This window comes from Nycticebus coucang, chromosome 7 (assembly GCF_027406575.1).
Source record: "Nycticebus coucang isolate mNycCou1 chromosome 7, mNycCou1.pri, whole genome shotgun sequence".
In the NCBI taxonomy this organism is placed as follows: Eukaryota; Metazoa; Chordata; class Mammalia; order Primates; family Lorisidae; genus Nycticebus; species Nycticebus coucang.
Genome location: NC_069786.1, coordinates 124,161,516 through 124,185,332, shown reverse-complemented (window position 1 = coordinate 124,185,332; position 23,817 = coordinate 124,161,516). Strand labels below are relative to the sequence as shown.

The 23,817-nt window shown below is 43.5% G+C and overlaps 1 protein-coding gene across 12 annotated transcripts in view; it reads left to right on the top strand.

Annotated features, from left to right (window-relative positions):
- Positions 1-23,817, top strand: part of COL4A4 (collagen type IV alpha 4 chain) — a 122,932-nt gene that overhangs the window by 74,959 nt on the left and 24,156 nt on the right. For all 12 annotated transcript variants that reach the window (XM_053598295.1, XM_053598296.1, XM_053598290.1 and 9 more), the window contains 12 exons: positions 2,008-2,169; positions 3,524-3,694; positions 4,449-4,592; positions 6,766-6,873; positions 7,693-7,874; positions 9,650-9,713; positions 11,335-11,409; positions 15,542-15,649; positions 16,548-16,655; positions 22,154-22,225; positions 23,480-23,608; positions 23,702-23,815. In XM_053598295.1, coding sequence (XP_053454270.1) covers positions 2,008-2,169; positions 3,524-3,694; positions 4,449-4,592; positions 6,766-6,873; positions 7,693-7,874; positions 9,650-9,713; positions 11,335-11,409; positions 15,542-15,649; positions 16,548-16,655; positions 22,154-22,225; positions 23,480-23,608; positions 23,702-23,815 — 1,437 coding nt within the window. The remainder of the gene's footprint in view (positions 1-2,007; positions 2,170-3,523; positions 3,695-4,448; positions 4,593-6,765; positions 6,874-7,692; positions 7,875-9,649; positions 9,714-11,334; positions 11,410-15,541; positions 15,650-16,547; positions 16,656-22,153; positions 22,226-23,479; positions 23,609-23,701; positions 23,816-23,817) is intronic.

The window sequence follows — 23,817 nt, the reverse complement described above, 5'->3', positions numbered from 1 at the left end:
CTCGGTGGGGGAGCTCGGCAAAGCTGGGCAGCTGGGGGCCGTATGGGCTGGGGTCCTGGAAGGCTTGGTGAGAGAGTAGCTGGGCAGCGAGGGCTGTGTGGGCTGGTCCTGGAAGGCTTGGTGGGAGAGTAGCTGGGCAGCGAGGGGCTATGTGGTCCTGGGTCCTGGAAGGCTCAGTGGGAGAGCTCAGCAAAGCTGGGCAGCTGGGGGCTGTATGGGCCGGGGTCCTGGAAGGCTCGGTGGGAGAGCTGGGCAAAGCTGGGCAGCGAGGGGCCGCGTGGGCCGGGGTCCTGGAAGGCTCGGTGGGAGAGCTGGGCAAAGCTGGGCAGTGAGCGGCCGTGTGGCCAGGGTCCTGGAAGGCTCAGTGGGAGAGCTGGGCAAGGCTGGGCAGTGAGCGGCCACGTGGGCCGGTGTCCTGGAAGGCTTGGTGGGAGAGCTGGGCAAAGCTGGGCAGCGAGAGGCTGTGTGGGCTGGGGTCCTGGAAGGCTCGGTGGGAGAGCTGGGCAAGCTCTCTTTGGACAGGTGACAAGGTGGAGGGATTTTCACTCCAGCTACAGTAGCAGCAGGGAAGTGGCACTCAAGATGGGAAAATGGCTGGGCACTGACTCAGGGCCTTTTCTAAAATGGCTAAGGGTTCTTCAGGATCCACAGTGGAGTTTCTTAGGTTTTAATGAACTTAAAAATAACCCTGGGTGGGGGAGGGTGTCATTAAAATGACAGTCTTTTGGACCCCAGTCTTGGGAATTCTGGTTCTTTACATCTTGGGTAGGGCCAGCATTATCCAGGTCAGTGAACCCCTGGGTGATGGAGATCAAGATGTGACTGCAGACCAGACATTTGAAAACACTGTTCTAGTAAACATGTTTCTAGTGGTGGATGAGCCAATATTTATTAGGTGTCCACTGGAGTACATTCATACCAGGCACATGGAAGAGAGGAGAAGAATTAGCCCCTATCTCTGCTCTCAAGGAGCTTGCATGATAGTTTGCAAAGCAAAATATTCCCATATAAAGAAAGAGTTACTTGGACAGTAACCAGATAATACATTATGTGAGTCAATCAAAACAATTTTAACCTAGTAAGCCTACTATCTCTCTTATGAAAATGCACGTAAGGGAAGTGTTCAACTGAAGAAGGTTGTAGATATGAAAATAACCCTTCTAGTATTAGCCACAGTAGAGGTAATAATTGGAAAGCAACAACAAAAAAAAAATTGGAAACTCAGAGATTTAAGTTATATACAGACAGACGCAGTCAAAAGAATATTATTCAACTATTAGCAATTAACATTTGTAAAGATTGCAACAAAAATGGAAAACATTTGCAGATTAATTTGCAATCTGAAAAAACTCAACATCTGGATGGCACCTGTGGCTCAGTGAGTAGGGCGCTGGCCCCATATACTGAAGGTGGTGGGTTCAAACCCAGCCCTGGTCAAAAACTGAAATAACTCAACATCTGAATGTGCACTGTGACTAATTACTATTGTTTAAATATAAACGCATGAACCAAAACACAAAACAGGAAAATAAAGTATATTTGGGGGTTAGGGTGTAGAATTATGGCTGATTTATTTTTCTTTCTGAAGATTATGACAATAACTTTTCAACAAATAGAAATTTGAGAGTGCAAGCAATAAAATCTCTAATACAATGCAAATTCCTCCAGTGTGAACTGGTTTGCAAGTATTGTGGAAATGTGGGGTAAAGACTGATGCAAAGGGTAGAGGTTAATTAAAATCAGGAAGAACCAAGTGATTTCTTCTTTGCATAGGCAACTTCTTGTAGTCCACACAACCTTATCCAGTAACTCGGCAATGCGTGGTTTTCCCACTCATTTGGCACTCACTACGTCTATGATAAGAAAATCCATTCAGAGTTAACCCATTTGAGCACTAATTCAATATCAAAATGTTCATTTCCAGTGTTGAGATACACGAGCAGTTTGTTGTAGGCCATCTGTGTCATTTTCTGCCATGAACGTCATGAGCACGTTGTATCGTTTCAGGGCCACCTGGTGTTCCCGGACTCCCAGGTCTCAAAGGTCCCAAAGGCAAAGAGGGGAGCCCTGGGTTTCCAGGTATCCCAGGTCCACCTGGCCATTCCTGTGGAAGAGGTGCTCCAGGGACACCAGGGCAACCAGGACTCCCTGGGGCTCCAGGTAGCCCAGGTAAGTGTCAGCAGGTGTCAAGAACCAAGAAAACGCTGGGATTGACCTTATTTATAACTCATTGAGCCCACCTCTTGCTCTTCTATGGATGTGTCGGAAGCCAAGAGTCATGGGTCAGAGGTGATGAACTTTATTACTCCCCAGTTTCATGATGGTTTGAGTCATTTCCTCACGTCACCCACGTCCCACGGGGCCATGGAAGAGGAGCTAGCTGGGTACCACAGGCACAGTGAGTCACATTATCTGAGAGGACTCCCTGATCCTGGGAGCTACCGCCTTCTAGCAGCTTTTGAGAAACCTGCTTTCTGGGTTGTGGGAAGTTCTACATCCTTTGTCAAGGTTGCTTGCTGCAAGATTGCCTGGTAAAAAGCCCCAGGACCTTGTGTTCTTGGCAAACCCAGCATGAGGGGAGCATGAGGAAGTGTCTCCCAACCTGAGGCACTGAGGGCTGCCTTAGTCACCCTGGGCTGCTGTAATAAAATAACCTCAGACTAGGTGATTCATAAGCAACAGAGATTTATTTTTCACTATTTGGAGGCTGGGAAGTCCAAGATCAAGGCAGCAGCAGATTTGGTGTCTGGTAAGGACCTGTTTCTCATAGATGGCACCTTCTGTGTGTCCTCACAGAGAAGGGACAAACAGCCCTCTCACCCTTCTTGCTTAAGGTCATTAATTTTATTTATAATCTCATTGATAAAGGCTGCACCTCTTATGACTGACACATTGGTGATTAAGTTTCAATATATGAATTTGAGCGGGCATTTCAGACCACAGCTGGGGCTATTTCCAATAGGATCTTCATCCTTCTATTCAGATTATCTACTCTATTATTTAAAATCTATTGCTTCTATCCAAATATAGGAGTATGTCCACTTGAAAAATTAAAACAATATTGAGGCAGAACTTATCCCTACAGCCATATTTCCAGCACCAATAACACTAGAAGATATTTCTCAGATTTCTACAACTCTCTTGTCACAAGTGATAGTTTGACTGAAGGTCAGTTGGCCAGAGCTTCAGAAACATCTGGAAATTTGTGTTCTTTATCCCTACCTATTTTCCATTTAAAAAATTTTCATAATCCTTAACAACTCAAGGACGTAGATAAACACGTCTTCATAATCTTCATTCATCCCTATTGGGAAACCTTTATTCAAGTGAATCTGTTCTTCTTTTTGTCCATCCAGAAAAGTATATCCTTAGACTGATGGGAAATTGCTACTGTTATTTTAGCTGATAAATAGTTTTGCTTTTTTACTCTCGTCTTCAAAGCTACCGTGAGTGCTCATTTCCTGCCTGTGTGTGAAGCCAGTGTTGAGCCTTCACATACTATTGTCACTATGATTTGTTATAGGTATCCCGGGTAAGAAAGGACAGCCAGGAGACATGGGCCCCCCTGGACCAGCTGGAATGAAGGGCCTCCCTGGACTCCCGGGACTGCCAGGGGCAGGTGGACTCGCGGGACCGCCAGGAATCCCAGGCCCCCCTGGGGACGCCGGATTCCCTGGTTTTCCAGGCCTTAAGGGTAGGTGGTGCTTTTGCATTATTTCTTCCCGTTTTATAAACGTGGAATCCACTGCCTGGGAAGCCTGTTGCTGTGACCATGCTAACAGAGATCACCGTTGTCTGACTTTATCCTTCCCTCAGTGACACCTCCCTTCTTCTTGTCCTCTGTATTGCTGGGTGGCTCCGTATGGCAGGGTGTTTTGGTCTAATTGGTAGGAGAAGGGGTTGAGGGTTTCAGGTGCACAGAGCCCATGAACACTTCAGCCCAAAGCCCTGGGGAGTGCCGGCAAAGTCCTCGGGCCTGGGGTCATGTACTTTTGCTTCGGGTGTCCCCACGCCAGCCCACTTCTCTCTTCTTGAAGCAGTGATTTTCAACCAATGTGCCACGAATCTTTAAAGATCACTAATTATTTTTGAAAGAAGTTCAAAGCACAGTATTCTTTTTTTACTCTTTTTTTTGATCAACATAATTTAAGTTTGCCATGGAAGTTTACCTATAGGTTCAAATGTGCCTTGAGATAAACAAGGTTGGAAAACCCTGTCTTATGGTGTTTGGGGATCAGGACCATACACACCAGGGCCTCAAGGTAGGAAACTGAGGCCTGGGCAGCAGAGCCTAGCTTCTCAATGCAGTGAGATCGACACCTGTTGTTTACTTTTGGTACAATCTCGGAGTTAGGCAGGGGTTTGCATCTGAGGTAACTGCAAGGAATATCAAAACCATACTAGCCTTTAAAATGTTTTCCTAAAAATTTGTCTTTTCATTCCCTCAGGACTCCAGGGGCTGTCTGGTTTCCGGGGTTTTCCTGGAGAGAGAGGAAAGCCGGGCCCAGATGGGCAGCCAGGCCAAAAGGGCGAACGCGGAGGGACGGGCTGGCCTGGCTTTCCGGGAGACCCGGGAGTGAGAGGGGCCAAAGGTGAGTGACTGCCCAGAGATGCGACTTACCTTTGTTTTCAGTATTTGATCAGAATCTATAAATATCTCCTGAAAATAAAATGGGACTATTATACACCTTGGATTCCTCTTCCTTTTAGTTCTATGGTGCTTTTTTAGAATTTTAAAGAAAATGAATTTCTTTACCTCTCAGTCTTATTCCTTATAATTATGGCAGATGAATTGCTCTATTAATGGAAAAAAATTGACAAGTGGTACTTAATGTGTTGGTTCATAACTTTTGTGTTCCAGAGAACTTTCTTTCCTCTTGGGAAGGGGGTACAGGCAGAGCTCTTGTACCCCGAAACTCCGTTAGATCAGGGGTTGGTAAACTTTTTCTGGAAAGAGCCTGCTAGTAACTATTTCAGGCTTTGCAAGGCATTTAATCTCTGTCATATTAGTCAAGCTGGCTTTTGCAGCATGAAAGCAGCCATAGACAACACATAAATAAACATAAAATTAAAATTGTCAACAAAATTTTATATATGAAGATTAAAATTTGAATTTTACATGATTCTCACGTTACCAAATATAATCTTGTCTTGAGTTCTCCTCCTTAGCCATTTAAAAGTATAGAAACCATTCATATCTCATGTATTGTATAAAACTGGCAGCAGGAGATTTGCCCTATGGGCTGTAGTTTGCAACCTCTGAACTACAAGGAATCCACTTTCATCTGGGCCAGGAATTGAGTTTCCCTCAAGCTTTCAAGAAAGAGCATTTAAAGAAGAGTATTCCTTACTATAAAAAATAGAAGTTTCAAGATTACTACTTTAAAGGTTGTGTGTCCATCTTTGGTAAATGCTTACTTTTACCCCTTAGCCCTGAGGCTATAGTGGGTGAAGGTAACATTTCATTTCCAGTGTTGAGAAGAACAAGCTTGACAATTTTTAGAAACAAGGATTTTTGCCCTTAGAGCCTTTTGGGCAAATAGCCTCATATTTAATTCAAATTACCTTTTCTTGTGAGTTGATTGATTCTACTATTATTTTTTTGTTTTACTAGCTTATAAATTATTTATGTAGAATCAAAGAATCAAAGAGTCAGTCTTTGCTAGCTTAGAGAAGTGCTGTTTGCTGTTATTATGCTACCATACAATTATCCCACTAAAAAATAAAAATTGGGTTAATGCCAGTGGTGTGCTAGTAAACTAATTCTTTGAAATCCAAAACAACAAACAGACAAACAAACAAACAACAAAAGCCCTGGTTTGAAGTGTTTGCCGATTGCTGTGGTGTAAACACTCCCACCATAGCGTAAATACCCCACGATGGCTGACTTAAAGTTACCAATGGGTTAGTAACTGGCTTGCAAAATTCTTGAATTATTAATAATCAGCTCTTGCCCAGCTGGGATGAGCTCATTCCAGTGTTGATGAAATCAGGCAGAAAGATGGCATGCCCTTCTTACCTTTTGGAAATTTCTACATGGAGAACCATATTGAGTTACGTGTTGTTTTTTTTTAATGAAAGGAAGGTAAGAGAGGGTGGCTAGGAAGGGGAAGATATGGAACTGGAAATATTAAGATGGGCAATTCAAGTTTTATAAGATAAGGAGACAATTTTGGGCTCGGGCATGGTGGCTCCCGCCTATAATCTAGTACTCTGGGAGGCTGAGCCAGGTAGATTTCCTGAGCTTACAGGTTCAAGACCAGCCTGAGCAAGAGCGAGATCCCCATCTCTGAAAATAGCCAGGCATTGTGGTGGGCGTCTATAGTCCCAGCTACTCAAGAGGCTGAGGCAAGAGAATCACTTGAGCCCAAGAGATTGATGTTGCTGTGAGTTGTGATGCCATGGCACTCTACCGAGGGTGACAAAGTGAGACTCTGTCTCAAAAAAAAAGGTAAAAAGGAGACAATTTGTAGACCAGAACTTTCAAACCTGTCTTAACTCACTAAAGACTCTGACCTGTTTAGTAGCATTTAGCAAACACTCAACAGGCATTCACAGAATCCCAGACTTGGTGGCTGGACAGGTGACACAGGAGTGTGAAGGCACTGCCCTTCCTTAGGAAGTTGGTCAATGATGTTGATGCTATTCATTGATAAACATAAATACAGTTTAGGAAGCTTCGCACAGAGCTTACAAACTGGAAGTGAAGTGTGAGGACAGATTGCATGTGTGTTTGTTTCATTGTCACATAATTCATATCTAAAGGAGCCAGGGGCCCTCCTGGAGATGAAGGAGAAATGGCGATCATTTCTAAAAAGGGGAAACCCGGGGAACCTGGACCTCCTGGAGATGATGGACTCCCCGGAGAACAAGGTAAACACTTATCATTTTCAGGCACACCAAATACACTGGCATCTTTCAGGTCACTCGGGCAAGCGTATATATTAGGCCACTTTCCTAACAACACTGAGATTAGGAAAAGCCATTCGTAGAGGTAAATATGTGCTAACAAACCTCCTGGTACATTTTTGGCTTTTCCATGCTTAAACTTAGCTGGATATTTGGATATTCTAAACTAGGATCAACCTGAGCCTTCCATGAAATACTGGGTCCAGGTCTAAAGTACCCATTTGGGGTAGTTGGTTCTAAAATGAATAGCACAATCAACACCACGTCATCCTGACCGGCTCCTGGACATCTTCAGTGAGCACCTGAATCCCCTCAGGGTCTTGTTAAACTGCAGGTTCTGAATCTGCAGGTCTAGCAGCCACAGGTGTCCCAGCACCTGAGTGACCCATCCATGGAAACACGGCCTAGCAAAAACTCTGACTGCCACGCTTGTGTTCTCCCCAAGCTCAGACCTGGTCTGTAGGCAGCCTGGGTTCTCAGCTCTCCCCTCCACTTGTTGTTAGGGGACAAATGTTTTACCTTTTCTGCATAAGCTTTTCCTCATTTGTAAAAGGAGTGCGTTGAGCCTGACACCCCTCTAAGCTGCCCCCTCCCTCTGATAGCGTAAATGTGCCCACAGCAATTTCTTCCACAGTGAGGACACTGACATCAGAGACCGTCGGGAAGCGGGAATCCCCAGACCCCTGGTTTCTTCTCATGAAAGTAGGAGCAAGTTCCTGAGCCTACCCATTGCCTAGCTTGATATTTCAGCAAAGGAGTCAGTAACATCTCCACCCTCCTCAGGTGACAGAGGAAGTCCCAGTGTGCAGGGAGGAAGAGGAGAGCCGGGAAGTCCCGGACCACCGGGAGTCCACAGGGGGGAACCTGGTGAAGATGGACAGCCAGGCCCTCCTGGACCCCCCGGACCCCCAGGCTCACCTGGAATAAGAGGAATCACTGGTTTTCCAGGATTTCCAGGTGACCAGGTAAGGGACTACTGCCTTGTGAGGGAAGAAATAGTAAAACCTTTCTGCTCTTACGACATCTTCCGTAAGGAGTCAGAACTAGTGTGTATGGCATTGCCCTGTCACTGGGTTTTAGAATACAAGGGTTGGCACAAGGGGAGCATGGAGTCTTCTAGAAGGCTGTGACGGAACTGAAGTTTCTGACCAGTGTTCACGCCTGGTTCCCCTCACATTTTGCCATGGCATAGTTCCCATGTCCCAGTCTGGCTTAGACAACTTCGAACAGACTTGCCTTGTGTCTGGAATGAAATCACCCAAGTTCTGTTTTCTAAGCCGCCGCCTTTTTTTTTTTGCAGTTTTTGGCCAGGGCTCGGTTCGAACCCACCACCTCCGGTATATGGGGCCGGTGCCCTACTGCGTTGAGCCACAGGCGCTGGCAGTTTTCTAAGCCTTCTTATCCAAGGCTACCACAGACTTTTTTTAGATTATCAGGAGTATATAATAGTTGATTATTAATATAGGCATACAATATGAATGAATCAAATCAGAGTTAGTTGGAATATCCAGCACCTCAGGCATTTATCATTTCTCTGTCAGGAACATTCCAATTCCACTATTTTCGTTATTTTAAAGTGCACCCTAACTTTTTATTGATGATAGTTGCTGTGTTGTTCATTCTATCCAAATGTCCAACTATATTTTTATAAACATTAACCATCTCCACTTCATATCCCCCTCTAATATTATTAGAAGTCATATCACACTGAAGACTTTAAAATTCCATTTTATTCCAAAAGATAGCGAATTATATCATACACTTTTCCAGAAGTGTAGGCTCCTACATTTATTGTAGTTCCTGGTTTCTCAAGGGGTATTATTATCCTTCTCATCCTCTGGTAACCTTCATTCTATTCTTTGTATCCATGGGATGAATTGTTTTCAATATTTAGCTGCCACATGTGAGTGAGACCATGTGAGATGTCTTTCTGTGTTTGGTTTATTTCACTTACCCTGATGTTCTCTAGCTCCATCCACAGATATCACTGATTTTTCTTTAAATATGTTTATTTTATCTTCCCAATCATGAGTAAAACACCCCTTGAGAAGCCAGAAATACAACACATGTAGGAGCCTACACGATCCTTCTGGAAAAATGTATAATATAATTCACTATTTATCTTTTGGAATAAAATGGATTTTTTTTTTTGGTAGAGACAGGGTCTTACTTTATGGCCCTCGATAGAGTGCTGTGGCCTCACACAGCTCACAGCAACCTCCAACTCCTGGGCTTAAGCGATTCTCTTGCCTCAGCCTCCCGAGTAGCTGGGACTACAGGTGCCCGCCACAGCGCCCGGCTATTTTTTGGTTGCAGTTTGGTCGGGGCCGGGTTCGAACCCACCACCCTCGGCGCCTTACCGACTGAGCCACAGGCGCCGCCCGGAATAAAATGGATTTTTAAAGTCTTTTGTGTGATCTGACTTCTAATAATATTTTCTTTAGTATCAACTTGTCCATTAAAAATTTAAATTTCAAATGACATACTGTAATTAGTGTTTTGAAACCAAGTCTGGGGAGTGGGACACTAACTGCTGTTCCTGGTATCTCTGCTGCCGGGGTTTTATCAATTTTTAAAACCTTGGCACATGTCGTAGGCGGCTTGTAATGCACTTCAATTTTCATAAGCACTGCAAATTCTGAAAACCAAATTGGTTACAGAAAGTTATAACTGGGTCGTGTCATGCATGTGGCATTTGTATTTGAAATCTGATTAGTCTTCTGTTTCATCAAATTGTCAGGGTGAGCCAGGTTCTCCAGGCCCCCCTGGATTTCCAGGAAGTAATGGAGCAAGAGGACCTAAAGGTATGGCCTGGAAACACAGCAGCCACTGTCAGAGTCCCGGTCCTGGGTGTTTGTGAGCACACACCTTTTGCATGATAAGCAAAGTACATCAAAGAAACTGGCACATCCACGGGGCTCTTCTTAGAATCTACTGACAGCCAAACACGCAAGACCCATTTGGTCCATATTTGCCACTCAGATCCAAGGGCTCCAGGCAGAAAACAGCATGCCTGCGGGCTCCTCAGTTAACGGAGTGACCACAGCCCTCCAGTAACCGCTCAGGTGTAAGTGGTCAGCGTCCACCTTGGCTTAGCAACTCCTTGTCCCTCTACAATTCTGTATCACTTCTAAAGATTACATGGGTTCAGCTTTTAGAGTCTCGCCCACACAGAGGCCAAAGCCATGACTTCCTACCAGGTATTAAGAGTTCACCTAAAGTCCCAAGCCAGATGTCATTTACAAGTGGGCTTATTTTTACCATAAGCCAAAGTCAGCAAGATACTTTTTTCCTCTCAAGGGGCCAGGTAATAAAAGCTTTTAGCTTTGTGGGCCATATGATCTCAGTCATAACTACAATTGTGTTGTTGCAGCATGAAAGCTGTCATAGATCATATAAACTAAAGGGTCTGGCTATCTTCCAATAAAACTTTATTTACAAAACAGGCTGCAGACAGGCTTGTGCCAAAAGTGATGTGGTTGCTTGTAACAAGACTGATATTTTACCCTTATCATGTTTTTTGGGAAACCTAATAGATTTCTGCTCCAATAGCTAAGACTTCAGATTCTCACTTTTTTATTCTAATTTCTCAAAGGAAGATTGGCTGGCCTGGAATTGACCACATTCCCACTCCTCAATTAGCCATGATTATAAGTAGGATCAGGTGGGAGAGTTGCTGCCACCGGGTGCTGGTGGGGACCTCCCCCCTTAGCAGCGTCTTTTAGTGGGCAGGTACTGTAAGACAGGCCGCTTATAACTCCCTCCATTGTCTTGCCCTTCCCTCCCATCCATTTTGAGTCCCCAGTTGGGAGGTCCTGGAACCACCTCCCAACTATAATGTGGGTCCTTGTGTCTTGAGCATTATGCAGCAGTGTCCAACAGCCTCGTGGGACCAGGGGAGTCACCACCTGGTGGCTCTCAGATGTGCCATCTCTTGTCAAGTCATCAACAAAGCATGCCTTTGTGATTTTATTTTTACAAGGACACTAAGTTCAGCTTCCTTTATAAGAGAGTTTGAAATGTGATTGCAACAGCTGAAATAGTGACGATTTCTGCTTTTCATTTCTAAAAATAAGGATAATATAAAGATATAGTCACTTAGTGCCAAGTAATATTTCTTAAAGAGAAACCTAAACCTGAAAATTTTGTAGGGACTTAAGAGCTCAAACTTATCAAGATTTACATGTCCTTATGATTGTTGTGAAGTATGAAATTCTGTGTGTTCTGTAGATGGATGTTGTGTTTAATTCATATCTTACATCTGTATGTCTGTCTTGGTTTAAGAAAAAAAGAATTTAAAAAATACTCTCCTGAAATGTTTGAAGATGGACTATAAAGACACCTATCATGAAAGTTATTAAGTAACTTGTATGAAACCAAATTAAATTTTCTTAAATAATGTTACATGTGGTTTATCCCTTACAGGAAACAAAGGTGACCCTGCCAGTCAGTGTGGTCCACCTGGTCCAAAGGGTGAGCCAGGTAGCCCTGGATGTCCAGGTATAGTGACATATTTTTCTTATTAAAACAAAAAAGAACAATTTAGTTTGAAAAATAGAACAATTAATTTTATCTTTGTAGCCGGCAAGGATTTTTTTCAGTTATTTTCTTCCGCCTTTGCACGTTAAGATAAATATCAAAGGATTAGGTATAAACACTGCCACACCATTTCCAGCCTAGAGGAACACTAGGGTTATACAGCAGAGAGTCTCCATTTTATCCACCATGGCTCATGTAACTGATAATGTTGACACAACAATAAACTCTCTTAGGCATGCCCAAATTTTGACAAAGTCAAAAAAGAATACCACAAGCAATGACTATTTGGACTATTCTGCGATCTGTATTATTTAAAATGGTGCATTAGCAATAACCACTCACACGGAATACAGCCACAAGTTGTCACTCCAGCCCTTTCCCTCTCCTGAGAAAAGCTTATGTGATTGTAAGTGAGGTGTGCCCTGGTTGAGCCATCACTGAATCTAATTTATTGAAAACCAAACAAACATAAGACCTCATTACCAACAAGAAATGTAAGTGGTTCAAAACAACACTATTTGGTGGATCAGGAGCAGTTAACATGGAATCTTTCAGAATGGATTGTGATGTGCCATGGAGTTCTTCCCCCGCCGGCTACATTAGATGACCCACAGGGGAGGGCAGGTGCTGGTCCTCCATCCAACAGGACGGGATGCCCAGGGAAGAACAGCCTTAGGACGTCTTACCGTACTGGTTGGGGCTTATGTATGTTTGTCTTTCAAAAAAAGGTGGAGGGTGCCTGGGTGTGGTGGCCCACACCTGTAATCCTAGCACTCTGGGAGGCCAACGCAAGTGGATTGGCTGAGCTCAGGAGTTCAAGACCAGCTTGAGCAAAAGCGAGACCCTGTCTCTACTAAAAAAATAGAGGAACTAGCTGGGCATAGTGGCAGGTGCTTGTACTCCCAACTACTCAGTAGGCTGAGGCCACAGTACTCTAGCTTAGGGCGACAGTCTAAAAAAAAAAAAAAAGGCTGGGCATGGTGGCTCATGCCTGTAATCCTAGCACTCTAGGAGGCCAAGGAGAGTGGATTACCTGAGAACAGGAGTTTGAGACCAGCCTGAGTAAAAACAAGACCCTGTCTCTAGTAAAAATAGAAAAACTGAGGCAAGAGGATTGATTGCTTGAGCGCAAGAGTTGAGGTTGCTGTGAGCTATGATACTACAGCACTCTACCCAGGGCAAAAGCTTGAGACTATCTCCAAATAACAAAAAAATGAGTATAAATTGGTGCTCCCTTTCTGGGCCTAGGGAAACAGGCGTGAAAATTTAAAATATACATACCCTTTCACTTAGGACTTCTACTGGGAATTTATCTACAGCCTTCCTCAGACACGTGTCCTACATGAGTACACAGGAACATCCATCATGTGGGTAGAACAAACACCCTTGCACAGGTGACTGTTCAAAGCATCATGCCCAGGAGCATTCAGCTGATGGTGGTCATTTGTATGTAGATGGCTCCCTTATAAATTGAAACAACCTCACATTAATAATTTTGTGCATGACCTTAAAATTCCCTCTGGCAATAGCCAGGTTTTATTTCATATAATAGAAAGAATGTGTATTGGAAATATTATGGAAAGTTCCATTGTCTTTGTTTTTATACCATGAGATTGCTAAGATGGAAATCTTAACAGAAAAACAAGCTAGGACAGGGGCAAAAACTTCCTTCCTGCTTCCACCCCCCACTTTCCTGTGGGTCTTCTACTCTTGACACAGACAAATATATTAGATGGCATTATATATTCACGGAATGTGTACCTGAAGAGTATGTTTGATGGAAAAGCAGTGTTGAGGTCGGCATTATGGGACTTCATAACGACACCAAAGTGAGGACTGTCGGAAAAGAAAAGTTGTGGCTCCAAGTCAGCCTCCATGATGGCTGTGCTCATGACCGTGGGCGGGTTCAGCATCTTCTCTGCCTCAGTTTCCTCACCTGCAAACTGGCCCGATGCATACTGTAGGATTATTCAGAGGATCAAGTGAGATACCTTGAAAGGAATTTGTGAACTGAAAATTCCTCTACAAATATATAGTAACAATCCTCGTTACATCATCGTTACAAAACAGTAAGACGTTTTCCACACTTACATGTTTTGTGTAAATGCTGAAGATACTAAGATTTTATGAGCTCAAAGTAGTCCAAAATGAAGGCCTTTGATGTTACCTAGGTGTTTTTTTTGTTTTTGTTTTTGTTTTGCAGTTTTTGGCCAGGGCTGGGTTTGAACCCACCACCTCCGGCATATGGGGCCAGTGCCCTATTCTTTTGAGCACCTAGTTTTCAATCAAATTTTAAGTTAAAAATCCTAACCCGGAGTTATTTTATACTTTTTTTGGAAAATTTCCCTAGTTCATCTGGTCTCATGTGATTATCCCCATGGAAATTGTTCACTTTGGCCATATGTCATGGCTTCAGCTTAGAAATTTTAAATTATATGTTATTCACCAGCACAGAGTTTACTTAAATATGCATTTTTTCAATGACTGGAAAAAGTTGCATTGAATTTGAATGAGCCTAACAGGAAGGCATAGCTCTGCGCTGGTCCTGGGATTATATAAGATGCCTGGGGTTCAGACCTATAGACTCTGCCTTCAATTCAGAGAAAACATTCAGCACGGCTTACTTAACTCAGAAGTTCTGCTCGTAACACAAGCCCACAAATCTGGGAGACAGGGTTTTATTAACACTTCAGCGTTTCCATTTGGAGATGAGAATAATACTGTCCTGTCTTTAGTGCAGAAACGTTTTTAGGAAAAATAACACCTAGAGAGGCTGATGGATATTCTATCAGAGAACAGGTATAGACCAACATAGTCTGGTTTCATGTGTACTGTAATAAAGAATGATTACAGGCCTCTACCATGGCTTTGCAGAAAATACAGAGCCAAACATTCTATTTGCAGATTCAACCAGTGAGTTTTAACCTAGACTAATGGTTTATCCTATAACATGAATTAAAGTAATTCATGTACCTTAATTAAAAACTAAATAAATAAGAAATAAACTATGGGGAAATAGTCATCCTCTCTAGTTATCAGAGAAATATAAAGTGTTTGAAATATTGTTTTATCCTTACTGAATTAGCAAGAGAACAATCCAGCAAACTAAAAAGTCCTTGATCAGAACATGGTCTGCTCTGGCCATGGCAATGACCAAGCAGTTGGTGGCTGAGTCAGCACCTCCCTTACTGCAAACCATTTTGCAACCTGCATCAAGGACCGAAGGCTGAAGACCAGAGATGAGCTGACGGTTCTTTTCAGTGAGTCATCATCATGAGAAAGAGACTGCTTTAGATTTTTAAAAATTTAAGAAACATATCCAATGGATGGAATGGGTGATTCTGGAAAGGGGACTAGCACAGACAAGCCGACTACAAAGGATGTTAAGGAGATACTTTGGGGAATCTGAGTATGGAAAGAGCACTGGATGATATTAAGAATTGTTATTAATTTTCTTGGCTGTGATATTTTGGCAGCACAAAAAAATGTTCTTATTCTTTGCGCTTACCTCCTGAAGTATTTAGGAATGGAATTCCATGATGATTGTGATTTACTTTAAAATACTTCAGAATTTAAAAATGCATTAAAAATCAAAGTATATTATTTACTTAGAAATTCTACTCCAAAGAATTTTCCCTCATGAATTAATAGGAGAAAAACAATGATTAAAGATGTATAAAGATCATTTTCATAACAGCAAACTGGAGTGGCCAACAGTAGAAGGAATTTAGATTCATTGATTTAAAATTGACTCAGCAAAGTATCAGCCAGTCACTTAAAAAGATAATTAGGAGAGCTATGACACACTTAGAAATTACCTGTGATGTAATACTAATTTTAAAAATCAGAATATAAAATCGTGGGTGTTATTTGTGTGTGTGTGTGTACATAGGAAAAGTTGTGCTATGGTGGTGGGATTACGGGCATTTTGTTTTTAGTTGTTTTTTAATGTTGTCGTGCCTTTCAACGGAAACTATTTAAATATGAGAAAGCAAAAATAGAGAAGAACAGTGGAGGTTGAATTTGATTATACAGATTCACTGTGTCAAAGAGCAATCCAGGACCACTCAGAGTCTGATCCTTCCTTCCTCAGGGCATTTTGGCGTCCCCGGAGAGAAGGGCTTGCCTGGTGTTCCAGGGCCCAGAGGACCCCCTGGAAGGTCAGGACTGCCGGGCTCCTCTGGACCACCCGGGTGTCCAGGTACCTGGAGAGGAAGTCTGGAAACTTCCTGAGTGCTCTGCTCCTCTTCTCCTGATGTATCGGAAATAGCCGCTCTTTACTTAGATCTAGGTTCAGATGTGGCTCTGTCACTTCCCAGACCTGTGACATTGGACAAGCCGCATGAACTTACCTACGCCTCACCCATGAAGCTAGTCTTGTCTCTCTGGGTGTCACTAAGTGAGTGGGACAGACAAAGAAAGCACCTGTCCAGAGCCTCACGTGGCACCAGGTGGAAAGTGGTGGTCTGACTGGGAGCAGCTTCTTTTTAGCCCTTTCTGGGTCACCTGCATTCAGAGTGTTGGATTTTTTTCTCCTTTAGACCTAAAACAGTTGCAACACTTACAGCACAGTATTGAAACAGATCCTTTCCCTGCTGGTTCAGAACAAAGGGGAAAGTTTTACATTACAATGAGTAATGTCCTTCCTCTTCTCCTGAAGTTAAGTCTATTTCTCTCCCTAGAATTAAGAGGTGTGGAAAGGAAAAGTATCAAAGCGATGTTCCCAGTAACCCATATGTATTAAGAACATGAACCTTGTCCGGGCACAGTGGCTCATGCCTGTAATCCAGCACTCTGTGAGGCCGAGACAGGTGGATTGCTTGAGCTCAGGAGTTTGAGACCACCCTGAACAAGAGCGAGACCCTGTCTCTACTAAAAATACAAAAACTGGCTGGGCTTAATGGTGGGTGCCTGTAGTCCCAGCTACTTGGAAAGCTGAGACAAGAGGATCTCCTGAGCCCAGGAGTTTGAGGTTGCCGTGAGCTATGATGACACCATGGCACTCTGCCCAGGGTGACAGAGTAAACTGTCTTGTCTTTCCCAGGGAATGTGAGCCATTTAACATCTTGGTCTCTGAAATACCTCTCTGTTGTCCTCAGGTGATCGGGGGATGCCTGGGATGAAGGGACATCCAGGAGAAATGGGGGACCCTGGGCCAAGAGGCCTCCTGGGGGACCCTGGGATACCAGGTCCTCCAGGAGTAAAAGGTAAGTCAAAAGGAAGCTCATCCCATCAGCAGGTCTAGCACAACAAGGGTAAATCCATGGCACTTTCTTACACCCACAAGTGACCCTGAGCTGGGCGTGTCACTCTTCCCCAGGGCTGCCATTAGTCTCTTCCTTGCCAGGGCTATAGGCCATGGGTACCTTTCCTGCCTCCTAATCTGTCTTCTACTGGAGGGGCGGGGGTGTCCAAAATGCTGGTGTTGCCATCTAATTTCTGAGGGCCTTTATCCAGCATTTTCTGTGATGTTCAGGCCTATTCATTTATTTCCTCCATGGATGGTTAAGCTTCCCCTTATGTTCCAGATCCAGTGTTAGATGGTGAGTGCAAAGTTTTGAAGGATTTGCTTCTTGCCCTCAGGGAGCTCACCATCTAATAGGAGAGAGAGACATGAGTATGTATATATGTAAATACGTATCTGTTTACCAGTGTGATAAGTGGAAGAAAAGTAAAGAAAAAGTGATGAATAGTCATTATCTTTGTGAGATAAAGAATAATTTATTTTTCTGGTTGACTTTCTTGGCCTTTAAGGGTACTGGCTTGGTTATAAGTCTGGTTATAACATAATATCATATACTATGTGCCGTTAGCAAATCTTCATGTCCTCCCCTTCACTTGTGGTACGTGTGTCCTTATCCCTCTTCAGCCCACTTCTTCCATTATAGAAAAAGCACTTTTTCCATGGGTACTTTGTGCACAAATCTAGCATAAGCCTTATATTGCATCACATTTGTTTGCTTAGAGGTCTTTCATACCAAACAGAGTGTAATTTTTTAAAAAGCAAGGACCTTTTGAACATCCTTAGCACCCAGCAGATACCCAAAAAGTATTTCGGTTGATGGTATGAATACATTAATAAATGAATGACTATACAAACAGCTGCGTGAACAACTGAGCTAGTTGCTATGAGTGACAACATAGCTAGTCACTATGAGGTGAAGACCTCAGCCAACAGTTGACTGTTCAAGCCTTACTTGGTCCAGTCCTGTAACCAGGTTCTCTCTCTTCTTTGCTTTCTTTGCTCCCTTCTCCACCTATCTACCTTTATTCAGTTGACTTGTACATATAGTCAATTTTGGCGAAATGAAAAGTACATCATCTGAGAAGAGTGGAAAACAACTTCTGGAATTAATCGTTTTATTATTTTGAACATGTAAATGTAATTTTTTCCACACTTTCTCCTCTTCACTCGTCAGATAGCTTTGAAATAACTCCAGTTCTCCAGCCAGTTGTGGTGTGCAGTTATCACTTGGTGCGAGTCTCCAGGGGGAGCCACTCCTCTGAAGAGTTGGCACACACTGTATTTCCGCACAGTCAGATAACTGGATGGGAAAAGGCCCCCCCATGGGATGAGATCGTTTTGTCTGGTCCCCATCTTCATTGACAGTTTAGTCAGGTGAAGTCCCGTGATGTAGGATAAAGTAGGAGTTTCAGGAAAAACCATCCTTCTGTTATTTTAAAAGTGTCTCTGGTGATGGTGACCACTACCTGTCTCTGACAACCTCTACTGCCCTCATGGATAGTCTTTGCCAGCTTTTGGTCTCTGGGTGACAAAATTGGTAAAGAATGAAAAGAAAACGTCTGCAGTTATTAACCACTCCTGCTTTCTACTTCTTCCCACCCTCCCAGTTGAGCAAAACAGCAAGGATTTTGAAGCGTGTTGGTGCCATAACAGCAGACACCCAGTCCAAGTGAAATGGCAAGCTCATGCTTACTATAGTCGATTCTTTTTGCCTGGAATTCCAGGTAGTTTGCATTTATCGTATAACGTCAGTGTGACATGCTATTAAAAAGGTAATAGCTAATGAATTTGATCCATAACAAAGCCACTCAAAATTAATCTCCAGTTGTATCATAGTTCCATGCTATGAAATAGTATGTAAGAAGAGAGACATGTATCCATCCACCCTTTCATACCCTGAGAGGTTGCAGTAACGCCTTATCACCATGGAGTGGCACTGTTTCACTGCAGACATCCCACCCAAAATCCTGTGTTTTAAAAAAACAAAACAACTAAAGACATTCCTAAAAATTAAAATGTCTGCAGTATGAATCCATTGTTGTAGTTTATCATGCTGATATAAAAATGAACCACACTCCAGCACAAACACTTTGAACTGAAAAACCAAATATTCAAAGTATGTTCTAAATAAGTCAAGGGGACTGATTATCTTGTTTGAACAAACCAGCTGCTGAACTCAAAGTTGTTTGCTCTGCTAGAACGAGGCCATATGGATGTTGAGTCCTGCTTGTTTTCAATTAGATTTAAACTTTAACTTTTAACATATGCTAAAAATGGCTCAATTCCTAGATACAAATTTTTAAGTACATATGTACTCTAAAAAGAACACACCCAAGTCCTAGTTGTGCCTTAATATAAGATTGGAATAATGGAAACCCAACGAGAATGATCTGTAGCATGACAACAGCTGGAGAGGATGTGGACTGAGGCTTGGGGCTTGTGGCAAGTGAAACATTTCATGAGGAAGAAAGCACCTTGAGATGACGTTTATCAGGAAGGAAATGCCATGCACTTAGAGTTATGAAAATCATAGACATGTGCTTTCCCCATTTTACAGCTAAATTGTTTCCCTCTTGCTCTGAACCCACAGCACTTACCACATCATGTAATTGCCTATTCTGCCAAGTCAGGGCTTGTTTCTCCCTTCTCCATGGTCTTGTCAGCACCTGTCACCAGTCACATTAGGAAACCATATCTTACATCCATTGTAGGCACTCACATATATGCTGGATTTTTTTAACTTATATCGTATTTCAGAATCTTTTTTGATAAGTGCTTTCAGTGATTTTTCAACCACTACCTATAGTCACAAAGGTCTCTCTTCTCCATCAGTTTTAAAAATAGGGTGACGAGCTGTCCTGTTTTGCCTGAGTCTGACCAGGTATCTCAGGATGTGGAATTGCCAGTACAAAGAGCAGGAAAGTCCCCGGCAAACAGGGATGTGTTGGTCACCGTATTAAAAGTATAAAACCAAAGAAAGTCTCTTGGGATGCAGATTAGCATTTTCAAGCTTTAGGACAAAATACAGCCTGCGAGTGGGAGCCCAGTCCCAAAGAGTTGGCGGCTAATGAAGATGGAAGCCACAGTCATGGCTGGAATGGAGATTAGACTCACTGACTGGAGGGGGAGTGTCCCAGCGCCTGGGCACGGCGCGATGCAGCCTTAAATGATGGTTGTTAAGCAGGAGGACGACCAGAGAGGTGAATAAAAATTCCTCATTACCCAGAAATGTGCTTTGTTAGCCTAATTGCCTCTCATCTGCACTGTATATATTTTATGCATGAACAACTTTCTGATTTAGAGATGGGACTGATAAAAAGCTTTCAGTAAAATGGAAAAAATTACCCTGAAAACCCTACTCCGATGTAGCTGCGTTTGATTTAGAAAGATAACATTGGGTCAGATGAGGGTCGGCCAGATCAACAATAGTGAGAGGCTGGGACGGTGACAACCCAGGATCTGGATGCGTTGATGTGACAATGGAGGGTTGGCAGAAGCTGGGGCATTCCACGCCAGCCAAGTCCCCCAAGTCATCAATCTTGGTGACTAAAGCTGGAGATCAAAACGCATGGAAGTAGCAAGTGGTCTCTCAAAAAAATTTATTATCGCTTTAGATAGATTGCCATAAATACCCAGATCTGGCAGATGAAGGAGGTCTGTGTGTTCTTTTGGTGCAAACTTGAAACATTGGCTCATAAAGTAGGAAAAAGGATCGGAAAATAATCTAAGCCAGAACTGTTAAAAGCGGTTAGGAAATAAAAGATTTGGGGAAAATAATGATGCATCCCCATTTATTTTTGGTGCTAAAGAATATGGCTCATGTGAACTAATCTACAGTTTAGATCTTAAAACGAGCAAAACAACTTTCTGTTTCAAGTGCTGATGATGAACAGAATGGAACAACTAACTGTACCATTTCTAATAAGAAGTCCACAGAGGACGGGCTTTAATGAATAGGTAATAATTAGCACTTGAATTATTTATTTGTAAATGGATGCCTCTAATTTCTTTAAATCCTATTTGTCCTATAAACCTACCCAAGAGAGATGTGGCCTTCAAGTAGAAACTGTCGTCTCCTTTTCCTAGCTTCCTCCCTCAGGCTCCTTGATTGCCATTTCCTCACTTACTCACACACTTATTCAATATTTATTGAACACCTACTAGGAAATAAGCTAAGTAGGGGGATAGAACGACTAAGAGGACCTAGTCTTCAACCCCGATTTACTCTCAAGGTGGGGAGACAGTCTCCTGAAGACAGGAGATTGGCCATGTGCTAGAGGGAGGTCAGAGCACGTTCTGGTTCAGGCTATACACTAAGGGTATTCTTTTCCCAAATTTGAGAGATAGGACTCTAAACGAAGTGAATAGCTGGCTGTGCCCTGAGAGCCTCTCAGTCTTAGATGAGAAAGAACAGCTGTTCGATGGCAGAGCCACCGGCGGGAGACGACGGTCCCTTGGCTTGACTGTGCCGAAGGAGCAGCCTCTCCCACACACCCATCAGCGGGCCAGGCATCTGCGCAGGTGCCCAGCTGAGGGCTCAGTGCCCAGGCGCTCTGTAAATATTCCTTACCTGCCGCCTTCCCACCCTCTCCACCTCCGACTCTATCCTGTCATTTGAAGAAACTCTCATTTGGACAAATTGAACGCAACCCAAAATAAATGGATGGAAAGCCTTAAGCGAAATTTCCCATCAAAAGTGTTCAGTGGCAACGTGAGCTAAGTCAGGCTGGTCAGTGTCTCCGTAGAGAAGGAAAGTGATACCTGACAGAAGGTTTCAGGGGAAGGGTGCTGGCATCAGGGAATCATGACAGAGATCAGAGTTTTAGTGGTCGTCACAAACTACACTGAGTTTCTGTAAAAAGGCATCCGAAGGGTTCTGAAAAGAGTGGCTGTGAAGGAAGGGCTGCAGCCATACTTGCCTGGCAGGCCTGCTGCCTCCCAGCAGGGAGGACTTACTGTAAAGCTCTGCACGGCAGGTATTCTCAGCTGCCCCGGTACCAGGCATCCCCTGGTCTCACTGCATTTCTGTGACTAGATCCTGAAGAAATTAGAGCCTGAGCCCCTGGGGTTGTGCAAAGACCTGAAGCCTGGAAGGTAGGAAGCTTGGATTTGCTCCCATCCAATCTTTTTCCTCATCTAGGAGAATTTCACTATAAAATGAAAAGTCTCTAGGCCACGATTCAGTAATTTTAGACGGTATCTGGTCCTGATACTGTCAGAAACCAACAGCAGTATTTTAAGAGCAGAGAAATGTGTGTGTGATGCTATCTTGGCAGAAAACCTCCATCAGATGACTGTGTTAAAGAATCCTGGGCCTCTGCCCTGATGATGCCATCCAGATGGGGGCATGCACCTGCCTTCCCCGCCAGCGCACCCTCTGCCAGGCAGTTCCTGTGCTGTGTGGCCAGAGGACCAGCGACTGGTCCTTCCTTTGGGTCACAAATCTCTGATGTATTTCAGGTCCCTCTGGGTCACCTGGCCTGGATGGCTTGCATGGTTTGAAGGGTCAGAAAGGAGCCAAAGGTGCTTCAGGTAAGATAAAACCATTCGTGAGATAAAGTAGTACCCTCCCCTGACGGTTCCTCATTTCATGAGATTTAAGGGTGAAACTAAAAACCTGGCTTAGGTTAGAGACAGAGTTGGAAGCATTTTTAGTGTTGATAATGACACATAAAAAGGACGTTTGAGAAAACCCTATTTAAGAAGGAATGGTTGGTTAACAGTGTCCTTTGTTGGCATTGCTTGGGACTCTGGTAAAAACGCTCTGAATAATTGCCTTAATAGAGTTAGATTTCAAAATGTTATAATGACAAATAAATAGTTGAGGTTTTAAACTGTTTGTATCGTTTTAAGTGTAGTATCAGCACTGAGTCTGAATTAGTACTTTTACCATCCTTTCACAGTCACTGCCAAAACAAATTACCTGAGGAATTTGCTGTTATTTTTGACACCGCAGATAGGTTAATCTTCAGCAACTGCATTTTAGCCTGTTCATTAATACCATGCACACCTGCTGTGTTACTTTCCCAGAAAAATTGCTCACAGACCAAGTAGCTGGAACCCAACCCATGAGTGACCATGGGGAACAGGTTAATTGTCCTGTGAGGTTTGAATCTGTTGTCAGAGAAGGAAAATCTTTATATTTGGAAAAAGTACTTTATAGTGGTTGAGGTCACTTAGGATTCATGCAGTGGCTTTTCCAAATGTCTGATTAAGTGTTTGCACCTTCCCAAAACCACTGGAGTTCTCCCTCATCAGTGCGAAATTTCACAATACAGTAGAACCTCTCTCTGTAAGGACCCCACCTAGGGGCCTGTAACAGACTGGTCAACATAAGGAACTAGGCCTGCTGTACTGGCCTGTATGTGGGGGCATGTCCAGTCTATGAAGATCAGGTCAATGTAGGGAGCTGGTCAACTATGGATATTCTATTGTAGGTCTAGTTGTGTCAGTGTCCACCCAACAATTATGCAGTGAATTCATAATTATTTATTGTTTTATCACATTAGTTTTTGCTTTCTCTGTTGTAGAATTTAGGGGGTTGGCATTGTCTCTACGCTGTTATGTTTGTTTTTTTTTTTTTTTCATGTGGGAAATAATCATAAAAGAAATCAAAGGGGTTACCCAGGAATAGCGTGTGGCCTTGGGGATCACCATTGCAGCCAGTGGTCAGTCTCCGCCGAATAACCACTTCTCTGCCACTGTTGGGGAGCAGTTCCTTCCCAGACACCAGGACAGGGGACAGCCAGGGGAAGACACGGTATTAATGCTGTTTTCCCCATGAAGGTTTGCATGATATGGGCCCACCTGGGCCAATGGGAATACCTGGGCCAAAAGGAGAGATAGGAGACCCTGGGAGCCCAGGAATCTCTCCTCCAGGACCTTTTGGAGAAAAAGGTCTCCCAGGCCCCCCAGGTAAGAAGTAGCATGCTTTGCCTCTCTTTGAATAACTAAATCAAAACCTGGCAAATGTAAATGAGACTGATGTCTGAACATGTGTCTTCTCAGGGAGACCAGGACTACCTGGCCCTGCTGGTGCCAGAGGCGGAGCTCCTAAGGGTGTCGTTCCTCAGCCAGGTCCACCTGGAGATCGAGGACCTCCTGGCCCTGATGGCCCACAAGGT